The sequence below is a fragment of the Quercus lobata genome, chromosome 4, assembly GCF_001633185.2.
Source record: "Quercus lobata isolate SW786 chromosome 4, ValleyOak3.0 Primary Assembly, whole genome shotgun sequence".
In the NCBI taxonomy this organism is placed as follows: domain Eukaryota; kingdom Viridiplantae; phylum Streptophyta; class Magnoliopsida; order Fagales; family Fagaceae; genus Quercus; species Quercus lobata.
In genome coordinates, this window is record NC_044907.1 from 83,588,339 (window position 1) to 83,600,601 (window position 12,263).

The following is a 12,263-nucleotide window of genomic DNA, read 5'->3' on the forward strand; positions in this document are numbered from 1 at the left end:
ACTAGAAGAAAAAGATTGATCAAAAACGAAATAAACTAAAAGTATGCACAAGTAAACAAGCAAACACCCAACAACAAAAATACCAAGCAAACAAACAAACAAACATCGTCGCAAAGCATAAGAAGTATTAATGCATGGACATGTTGTAATGCTTATGCATGAGTACCCTTTTTCACCCACACGTCACTTGCGTTTGGGGTGATTTCCTTATAGGATTGGGTACGGGAGTTAGGGCTTTCAAACTTTCGTGAGAAGCTTTCCAAGCAGTTGGTGAATGCACCAATCATCTTCATCACGTTCATCATTCCGGGATCACCATTCTGATCTCTAGATTGTTTACCTGCCCAATTTCTTCTATCATTTCTAGGTCCTCCTGACCTTTGAGGAGTTGCACTATTCTTTACTCTCAGCTTTTGGCAATTTGGTCGAGTATGCCCTTAAAGTCCGCAATAATGACACACATAAGTTGCTCTAGGACCTCTTTGTGGTCGTGGGCGTGACTTGGCACGAGATTCAGACCTGCCCACAGATTGATTACGGGGATTCAACAACTGTTGGTTCACCACATTCTTCTTCTCCTCCATCTTGAGCTTCTCTTCATTAAGGTCAACTACAACTGGATCTTTGGCCTTTACAAACTTCACTTCTTTAGTGACATTTCCAGATGAGCTACTTCCTCTGGTATATTCCAATCTGGATTTGTCTGAAAAGCTCTTTTGAGATGAAATAACATCATCTAGCTTCTTGGTGGTGACCCTCTCTATTTTAGCATTTGCTTGCACAACCTCATGCTCAAGAAATCTCACTTTTGTGTAAGTTTCGGACAGCTCACCATTCAATATTTCTATCTCACATTTGGCCTCCCTATATCGGATTAGGAGACTTTTGTAGTCCTCCTCTGCCTTCTTCATTTTTCTCACAGCAGTCTTGACCACCCTTGTGTACTCACCCGACTTCTCCAAGAGTAAGTTATAATTCTCTTGAAGATTTGCTGTGCTTTCATCTTCTTCAGCATCTGATTCTTCAACAATTCCTAGTGATTCATCATCACTATGTTCTCCAAGGTCTCGTACAAGCAGATTCAACTCATCTGAAGACTCAACATGAGCAATAGTCATAAAAGCCGAATAGTTCCCCTCTCCATCACAGCTCTCTTCAGATTCTGAGTCAGACGAATCCGAGTCACTCAAGGTCGTGGCATACACTTTACCTTTCGATTTCAAATAATTCGGACATTCCTTCTTAAAGTGTCCATGCCCGTTACATTCGAAACAAGTGACACCTTGTGTGGGTTGGGATTCTTTTCCATCTTTCTTTTTGAATTCCCTTTTCTCCCTTCCAAAACTTTGGAATTTTCTTTTATCATCAAATTTGCCATTATTTTTGAATTTCAAGAACTTTCTGAAATTTTTGACAAGGTATGCAACATCTTTGTCAACTACATCTTCTCCCGATGAGTCTTGATCTTCCACCTTCTCATTAATGGTCTTAAGAGCAAGAGATTTACTCTTCCGTTGATTGGGCAGCGACATCTCATAAGTCTGCAGAGAACCAACCAGCTCCTGTACTTTGATGTCATCAAGGTCCTTGCTCTCTTCAATCGCTGTCACTTTAGCACGAAAACTTTCCGACAATGATCGAAGGATCTTCCTTACAATTTTTGAATCCTCCGTTTTCTCCCCCAAGTTGAACTTGCTGACAACCACCTCATTTAGCTTCCCATAGAAAGAGTCAAAAGACTCATCCTCACTCATTTTGAGCTCCTCAAACCGAGTGGTCAGCATTTGCAACTTGGTGTCTTTCACTTTCTTCGTGCCTTCATAGGTGGTTTCCAAAATCTCTCATGCTTCTTTGGCAACGGTAATGTGAGAAATCCTGTGAAATTCATCTGGAGACACACCACAGAAAATAGCATTGAGTGTTTTACTGTTAGCATTAGATGTAGCAAGTGCTGCCTTATCCCAAGTGGATTTGGCTACCTCAGGTCTGGTCCAACCAATCTCAACAGCATCCCAAACGGATTCATCAATAGAACACAGAAAAGCTCTTATGCAAACCTTCCAAAAAGCATAATTACTACCATCAAAATATGGAGGTGCATTTAGGGATTGAGACCGATCCATCTCAAAAGGGAGTCAAGGATCACACAATGGTAATGAAACCAATAACAGTGTACCTGCTCTAATACCAATTGAAAGTTCAAATATGTGTAAAAACACTCTTGAACGTTTAGACCCCCAAATTACAACTTAACCAATTCAAGCATTATGTCAAACAACTAGTGTACGGAAACTTAACATAAGCTATAATATGGAATTGGTAAAAACTATCTAAGCCAAATTAAAACACAATCCACAGCAGACAATAAAAAGGCAAAGATAGAGAGAAAGGAAGATGCAAACACAAAGACAACACGCGATGTGTTATCGAAGAGGAAACCGAAGCTCTCGACGTAAAACCTCTCCGCCGCCCTCCAAGCGGTAAATAATCCACTAAAAAATACAGTTGGGATACATGGACAGCAATAGACCCTCCAAGCCTAATCTACCCAGTGCACCTAAGCCCTCCAAGCTTCTTGCTCCAACGAGGTTACGCCGAACCTTTTTCTTTTCTAGCTTCCCGGATTCCGCTACTAGATCGTAGTATCAACCAATGAAGATTGGTTCCTTCCTAACTGCTTCCCAGAAATTCAAACAGCTCTCTCACAGTAATGATAATGATGAGAACCAGGTTTGGTAAGATGCCTCTGAAGGATTTGACAATGGAGAGGAAGAGAGTTGAGGAATTTGAAGAGACTCTAATGTATAGATTATTGGTGAATCAATCTTGTTTTTCTTTAGGGTTTCTCTCTCAAAATTCTCTCTGGAAGCTCTTTTATAATTGTGGGTAAAAGGGGTATTTATACTGGAGTGTGAGAGGAATGTGAAACGTCAGGTTTTACAAAAACAGGGGTGACTCGCGACTTGACCTCGCGGCTTGACTAAGTCGCGAGATCCAGTCGCGAGATAACCGTATGGCCAGTTGTCCTGTTTTGTCCTGTAGTGCTCCAGCTTGCATAACTGTTCACCTTCCAGCATGCTTGGCACGTGTGCTGCGTCTGGCGGCTTGCAACCGCGAGTCTCTATTTTCTTGCACACTCTTGAGCAAACTTCACTCTATCTCACTCACTACCCTTACATCAAACCCACCTAAATACAGGGTTACTAAATGCTGAATTACAAGCAAATTTGGCACGGAATAAAGCCAATTAGATGGTTGAATAAATTCAACCTTACATATATATATATATATATACATATACTAGACATGAAATAGATGGTATTCCAAAACCAATTACTAATATAGCTTGACCCTTGATTATCATACTGAAGACATGGTGCTATGGTTAAATTCAATTTTTTTTTTTTTTTAAATACAACTTCTTTAGGAATTTAATTAAAAAATTAAGATAAAAACCTTGTTTGTAATGAAAGTTAAATTTTTTTTTTTAGACCTAAACTTTCTTTTTCTTTTCAAAAAATAAGTTTTTATTTTTCTAAAGATGGTTTAATCCTATCAATTAATTGGTGGTTTCACTTTTAAATTAAATCATCGACTCAGATGAAAACTTTAGTGAAAAACTAGGTTTCTTTTTAATATATTTTTTACAATAACGAAATTTTAACTATAAATGGATGTCAAATGATGAAACAGTTTAAAGATTTTTTTTTTTTTTTTTTTTTTTTGATAGAGAAGTTATGGCAACAGTTAATTGTAGGAGGGATTTGAGGAGACTATCTTGAAAAATGTAACGGCTATATGGAAAGTGGTCATTATAAAACATTAGAGTATTAATGCTACATCCATAACATTTTTACAATATTCATACCTCATTCTTTATGGTGATAGATTGGTAGTGCAAAGGACTTTTATCGAATTATCCAAAGAAATTTTAAACTCATTTCAATGTTAATATTGTGGCTAATGCCAGAATTTGACCCTTTTCTTTTTAGTTAATTAAGATCATCAAAAGAAATCAAATAGTAGTTTGGATATGTAGAGTTAAAGGAACTCAATGTGATTGATCAAATTGAGGAGTTAAATATTTTCTAAATTCAATATCCAACAAAAATGGAGGAAAAATAGGTAGAATAAAGGATGATGTTGTAACCGATGATGTGGTGCAACAGGAGCTCTACAAATTAAATGCAAATTATGCAATGCTTTCATTATTATATATAGTATTGATAGATTAGGAGTGTGTAGCCAACCTATTGATATGCAAAAATTGACACAACCCAACCCAACCCAACCTGGTTGGTTTTTAGGGGTTGATGGGTTGGGTTAGGTTGAATTGCCCCTTTTTTGGGTTGTAGGCTAGGTTGGGTTGGGGGTTCTGGTCAGTAGTTTCACAAATCTGCCTAAACTGACCCCATCACATATGTTTAATATATTTCTTAATTATATATTATTTTCTTTTGTTAGTTACTCTTTTACCCCTCTCCCTAATTTAATAAAACATAAAAAGTTATTGAAGTTTATATATATATATATATATATAAAGCACATATAACCATAATGAATTTGTATCTACAAATCAATGAATTGTTCATAAAATTTCTTTTTTCTTTAGAAAAATGTGTAGTCCAAACTTAGAATTGATTATTTATTATTCTTTGATTGGTTATTAATATGTATGTTCTCTAATAAATAATGATGTATGTGTGTATATACACACTTAGGGGTGTTCGTGGTGCGGTGTGGAGCGGTTTTGGGTCATTTTTAGCACCGTACTTTGCGGTGTGGTTTAGCTAAAATCATAACTGCACTGCACTTTATTTTTGCTGTCACATGTGTGGTGCGGTACGGTGTGGTGCAGTTTAGAGTCTAACCAAAATCATAACTGCACCGCACCACATTTTTGCAGTCACATGTGTGATGCTATATATAAGATAAGGTTTGAAGTTGGCATATTTTTCAAATTTTGGGCATTTCCTACCCATCCCATAACTAATTTTTCCCTTTTTTTTGCCAAGTTTTAAACTATTTAGCTAGTTTTTCTTTATTTTGGGTTAGCTTTTCTGGTCAACACTTGCTAGGGTTATCAATTTTATTTTATTTTTTGGGGGAAAACTAGGGTTATTAAACTATTAATAATATATTTAATATTAAAAATAAATAAATATATTAATGTATAGAGAGGGTGCGGTGCAGTGCGGTTTGTGCAGTTTTCTTATTATAAAACTGCAAACCGCACTATACCATATGGTGCAGTGCGGTGCGGTGTATTGTTACTTGCAGTGCAGTGCGGTTATGCAATTTGGCGAGCGGTTTTGATGCGGTTTTTGCGATTTGTGTGGTTTATGCGGTTTGGTGAACACAACACTATTAATAACAGGATTCACTATTTAGATTTAAACTTTTTACGTACTAAAATACCCTCACACAAATTCTAAAACTTTCTAAAATACCCTTATCTTTTAGTTAAATAATTTTAAATTAAAAAAACACAAACTGGTTAAAAGAGTAATTTATTTTCTTTTTTATATAACAAAAAAGTAATTTATCGTTCCTAAGTTTTAGGTGTTTTTCTTTATCTTTTCCATTCGGCCTAAAACTTAATATACTATCTTTATCTTATTTTTAAAAATTATTCCACATTACCTTATCTCTTTCGTTAAAAATAACAAAATACACACAGATATTTATATATCACTTTTAAAGATTTTAACACTAAACCAAAAAAACAAATGAATAAAAAAGAGCATTATTGCACGCGCTTCATACTAGCCTCATCACACGTGCTTCTCACATTCGATGAGGCTTTTTTTTATTCTAATTTTAATGTATTTTTTTTCAATTTGAATTTATCTATTGTTAGTGAGATTACACAGGAAGAGATTTTTAAAAATCTAAAATTTAGAATTTGAAATGGAGTAAATAGCTGGGTTTAGTGTGTGCTAATTTTTAAGAAAAAAATGTATCAAACGTACATGAGATATATTTAAATAAAGAGTATGCTAATTTTTAGGAAAAATGTTTCACTAGTATTTTTTTTTTTAATTTTATTGAATTACAATTTTAACCCTATTTTTTATTTTTAAAACATAAGAGATCTATCCGTTAATCTTTGTTTTCTTGGTATTTATTTCATTTTCCCCTAAGACTAGGACTACGACTTGTCAGTTGGCCATAATAAGGTTCACAAAAAATAAACAAACTGAACAATTTGGTAGTTATCCAAAAAATAAACCAATTTGGCAATGCCACCCAAAAGGGTCCAAAGCATGAGAAAAGAAACTCAAAGGTAACTGTGTATTTTTCCTTTTTGACAAATCAATCCAAATAATCCATACCAAGTACCAACATCAAGGATATTGATAATAATTTCATTAAATATACTCCTAAAACTCTATACAATAATTTCAAGGACTATTGGTCACAAAAGAAAATAAATCTAAATAAATATAATTATATACCATTAGCTTGTCCCATCAATGGGAATAAAAGTCATAATCACTATAATATACAAAAGAATAAGTCAAGGCTAGTCTAAAATATACATCATCTAAATATCTCCATCACAAAAGTCCAACCTCCATCAGTTGTTAGTCTAACTACTGCTAGCCACAAAACCTATCTCAAAATTATCGTTGCCTACTCTGAAAAAGTTTGTGAAAGAATGGGATAAGACAAAGCCCAGTAAGTAGAATAATTAATGGGGGTGGGGAAAATACAAGCTTCATGATGATTAACAATTTACAAAACATGTTATAATTTAGGAATTTCCATGAAAATCCAGCAAATCCATTTTTCATTGGTAAAATGACAAGAATGATTTAAACAATATAACACAAAGCTTTCTCAAAATATTTCAATATGAAACTACATACTATTTACTGTGAGCTATCAAAAAATCCTTTTACAACCTGAAAATCCAACCTAGGGCCACGTGACAAGTTGCCATAAAGATGTCAGGTATGCCACGAAGACATCAATTACGTCACGAAGACATCAGTTATGCCACAAAGACATCAATTATGCCATAAAGATGTCAACCGCCACAAAAACAGGGTGCCAAGATACCAATGTCATAAAAATTACAGCATCCAACTAGATAATCATCGAGTTATCACATGTCACACCCCAAGGGTAAAAACATAAAGAGCTCACAGTGTACATGAAATCAAAACACGATTCAGTTTCAAGTAGTTTCACAAGAACCTTTGGAATACCCAATATATTCACAAAGTTCTCAAATTTTCCAAAATCGTTTCTTGTCAATAAAATTTTCTATAAATTTCCCAAATATCATAAGTTAAGATAAAATATCTTTAGAATTTGCAAATAATGCAATAAATCCGTAAAATCCATTCCCAAGAGTTTTATAAAAGATGCTTATCTTTTCCATGCTAACACATCATACATTTCTCTATATACATTACCAAATATGATGCACTATCATAAATAGTCATATATAATAAGGTCACAACACAATACTTTTAAGAAAACATAGTTCCATCACCGCACACCCTTGGTGCAATGGTCACTTCACAAGTATAAGTACTTGTGGAGTGTGGGGTGTAAGGGGTAAGGAACGAGGTTTAAGTCTCCAAGAAAGAGCTTCACACATATACACTTAGATAAAACTAAAGTAGAATTTCTATCTTGTAATAAAATAAATAAATGAAAAACATAGTTCCACAAATAATTTTCAAAAATGTGTTTAACCTAAAAATGACGTTTAATCAACATGATTATTTTCCAAAAAAAAAAAATCCCATTAAAAGCTACTTACCTTGCAACCAAGTTTAACTCTAAAAGCTCCAAAGGAGATTAATTAGAACCTAAACAATTTCACAATAAGCATAAAAGCTTGAAATTGTATCTAGCTACAAATTAGGAATTGCCAAATAAGTACTTTGAATAGGCAAGCCTATTATTTAATCTCATTTATAATGTATTCCACTCCCATAGTTTCTCAACAGATTAATTCATAAGGCATAGGCTCCAATTTATAAAATTAACTCATTCAAGGTATTATCTCTAACATCAAAACCTCAACACCCTCTAAGCACTTCCCACAAGGTTTACACCACATCAACAAGAGACCCATGATACCAAAAATCATAATATCCTCCAAGACAAATAATTTGAATATTTAACTAGTTTCAAATAATAAATAAAAATTATATTCACCATTTATTTCACATTAAAAAGCCAAAACTTCCAAATCTTCACCACTTAGATAGCCACCATTGTAAAAACTATAAACCCACTTATCAAATAAATCCATCAAGACAAAACCCATACATATAAACACATGAATTCACTTTCAAAGCTCGTAAATCACATAAATATCATTATCAAAGCTTATATTAAAAGAACCTCAAGTAAAAGCATAAAAATCATCAAAAAGATTAGAAATCTTTACCTCAAATAAAATGGATGAAGATGCTTAACGGTTTCTAAAGATTTTCCGGTAATCTTGCTGAAAAAATGATGGTAGAACTGGTGGTATGAAATGGTAACAGCGGGAGAGTGTGAGTCAATGTTTATGTGAAAAAGGGGAAAAAAAAAAAAACAAATGAGTAGGGGTGTGCATGAGTCAGGTTAAGGGGATTTTTTTACTCAACCTACTATGGTGGGTTAAAAAAAATTTCAACCCAACCCAACCCAACCTATCACATAAGTCCAATCCAACCCACATGGGTTGGGTTGGGTCAGGTTGAACAATTTTTTTATTACTATTATTATTAAATTGAGTAAAAAAAAATACATCACACTTACCACCTGAGTTGATAAACAAAATATACATTAATATACGAACTAATATTCCAACTCAGTTACACATTAATATATGAACTAATATACATTAATATTGACTTTTATATAGGATAGGAGGAAGAGCTGGATATTTAAAAAAATAATAATTATATTATATATTTTAAATATATATTAAATATATAGGTGGGTCGGGTCAGGTTTGGCAGGTTTGAAATTTTATGACCTGAACCTAAACCTGACCCGTTATCAAAAAAAATTTTGTAACCCAATTCAACTCACCAAGCCCTAAAAACCGACCTAACCCGATGGGTTAGGTTGGGTCCAGTTGGTTTTGACAGATTAGTGAGTTGGCTGCACACCCCTACAAATGAGTAAAAATAGGAATGGCCAGTCAAAGAGATAAAATAATAGCGTGTGAGATGTGTGGTGAGGGTTAGTGTTGTAGGTGGGACACGTGTGGTCCCAAAAATATCTGACCTTTTTTTTCTTTTTTCTTTTTCTTTTTTCTTTTTTTTCTTTTTTCTTTTTTAATTGGCTGGGATGTTAGAGCATCTCCAATAGCATCAGCAAACACAAAATACTCTCTATTTTAGAGAGTATAACCACAAAATGCTACTCCAATGGCCTCCCTCTACATGAAATTTTTTTTTGCTAATGAACAGTAGCTCATCAAGTTTGATGAGCTACTGTTCATCCTTCAAATCCTTTTTTACTATTATAATAATTAGGTGTTGAATAAAAAAAATGTTTGAATATGTATAGTTGTTAAAAAAAGAATAAATAATGAATAAATAAATAATATTTAAATGAGATAGAGAATCTGTTGGAAAGTATATTTGAAAAAATTAGTAAATAAAGGTAAAAGTCACTGTTCATTCTCCAAACATACAAAAATTTGATGATTCTGCCGGAGATGCTCTTACAATGCCACTCAAATCTTCCTGGTTCACGCTGATCTACCATTTTAATTCAAAATTCTCGTTATATTTTTCCGTCAATTCGTTCTTTCCCTATCAATTACTTCAAGAAAGTCCAAAACTTGTACTCTGAAAACAAAGTAAAAAGTATCCACCAAGAAGATAAGAAACCCAAGAGTCCAATCCAATTCCAACCACCATTCATGGCCTCCTCTATGCTCTACTCTGTCCTTTTCCTCCTCCTTCACCAATCCCTCTTCTCCACAGCCAATCTCTTCCACAAAAAAGGCCTCTTTAGACAAGAGCTAGATTTCTCTGAGTCTCAACACAAACCTCTCAATGACACAACACCAACTCTCTTCTTTGAAGTAACAAAGCCCATCAAACTCCCCAACACAAAGCCTTGTTCTTATAACATCCTCCAACATGACTTTGGCTACACTTATGACAAGCCACCAGTTCTTGCAAACTACACCCCTCCCTCCCACTGCCCATCTCAGAAGTTCTCCAAGATTGTCTTGCAATGGAATGCAACTTGCAAAGGCAGGCAATTTGACAGGATTTTTGGGGTTTGGCTTGGTGGGGCTGAGCTATTTCGTAGCTGCACAGCTGAGCCAAGGGCTACTGGGATTGTTTGGAATGTTGAGAAGGATATTACAAGGTATTATTCATTGCTTATGAAAAATCAAACACTTGCTGTTTATCTTGGTAACCTTATTACTGGTACTTATACTGGTGTGTACCATGTGAATATAACTATCCAGTTTTATCCTGCTGAAAAAAATGGTGTGTCCAAATTGGGTGATTTGGTGTCTAAATACCATTCCCCGGCTAATTTGATCATACCCTTTTCGCAAAACTTACCATTGAATAATGGGTTGTGGTTTGAAATTGAGAACTCCACAGATATTGCACTGAGGGAATTCAAGATTCCACAAAATGCTTATAGAGCTGTGTTGGAGGTCTATGTTTCATTTCATGAGAATGATGAATCTTGGTATTCGAATTTATACAATGAGTACATTGAGGCGAATAATATTACAGGTGTAGCAGGAAATGGACCTTTTAGGGAGGTTGTGGTTTGTCTTGATGGTCAGGTGGTTGGTGCCATTTGGCCTTTTACTGTCATTTTTACTGGAGGGGTTAATCCCCTCTTATGGAGGCCAATTACTGGTATTGGATCATTCGATCTTCCTTCTTATAATATTGAAATCACACCATTTTTGGGCAAGATAATAGATGGAAAGAGCCATAAGTTTGGGTTTAGTGTGACGAATGCATTAAATGTTTGGTACATTGATGCAAATTTGCATCTTTGGTTGGACAGCAAGACCACAAAAATTGATGGGAAGATTTTGGAGCACGTTAGCTCGCCTCTAGTTGTTTCTTTGGTATCTGATTTCAAGGGCTTAAATGGAACGTTTTTTAGTAGTGTAAGCAGGTCTGTATCCTCCACTGGATGGGTGATGTCCTCCCATGGGAATATCACTACTAATTGGATTCAAAACTTTAGTTACAATAATTCAATGCTGATAGAAAGCAATGGAGATTTGCAGATTGTGAATCAAACCATCCATTTTAATGACAGTGTTCATGCAAAGTTGCCATCATCTTCTGTTTTCTCAACAGAATCCCACAAAAAATTCGACCTTTATTCATACTACAACGAATTAGATGAAGGAAATGGAACTTCTGTATCGAGTGAAAATGTCACTTTGGGATTTTTTGAAAAGAAGTCTAAGGATGTTGGTTTTGGATTCTCAAAGAGCTCTCTTGAAAATGTGCAGAATGGACAGGGCAATATGGCTGTAAAGAACAACTTGGTGGTAAGTGGATTAGGCAGTACACAACAAGTGTACAAATATGATGGCAGCGATTTTTGTTACTTCAGAAATGTAAGCAGCTCGAATTATACCATCCTTTATGATGAACTGGGAAACATATGTCATAAAGGAACAAGGTCTAATTCTGGTTTTAGGTTAGGCAATATGCAGACTTTCCCTGCTTGAAGGGCTTTTCTAGCACCCAGTTTACTTCATAACAGTAAAGAAGTTTAGATTTTTTGTTTTGTTTTTCCAATAGATGATGAACACTCTCTTAATTAATCCATTCAAATAATTAAAAAATTTGTAGGCGGAAACAGGGTCGTCGAAAATGAATCAGGTTTGCATAAGCAGTATCCCTCATTATAATGGGAGGTTCTGATGAAAGTGGTGATCTTTTTGTGTTTTGTAAAACGAAGTTGCAAAATGAAATTCTTTGTTGATACCTCTTGAAATTCTTTGTATCTTAATGCTAATGAAGTTATTTTCAATTATAAATACAAACTTATTGTCAAGGACGGAGAAAAAAGTTATTGAAGTTATATATATATATATATATATATATAAATCATTTTTTTTTCTTTTTTCCTTTTTTTTTCTTTTTTTTAATTTGTAGGTTGAAATTCTCCTAAGTTTTGGTGTCTCCTTCCTTGCTTTCAAAGAAAAAAAAATCAATTCTCATTTTTACCTTTTAATGTTTAGTAATTTGGATTTTTCATAACTATTGAATTGAGGTTACCACTTAAATATGCTTTCA

General features: G+C 34.4%; 1 protein-coding gene across 1 annotated transcript; it reads left to right on the forward strand.

The window, feature by feature from the left end:
* The first annotated feature begins 9,787 nt into the window (after positions 1-9,787).
* Positions 9,788-11,744, forward strand: LOC115983667 (peptide-N4-(N-acetyl-beta-glucosaminyl)asparagine amidase A-like). Its single transcript, XM_031106400.1, has one exon. It carries the CDS (start codon positions 9,887-9,889, stop codon positions 11,690-11,692), a length of 1,806 nt encoding a protein of 601 aa, XP_030962260.1. The 5' UTR covers positions 9,788-9,886; the 3' UTR covers positions 11,693-11,744.
* Positions 11,745-12,263: the final 519 nt, after the last annotated feature.

Bases quoted from the DNA above. Each gene is read 5' to 3' on its own strand.
- LOC115983667 (XM_031106400.1), top strand. From the start codon at position 9,887: ATGGCCTCCTCTATGCTCTACTCTGTCCTTTTCCTCCTCCTTCACCAA.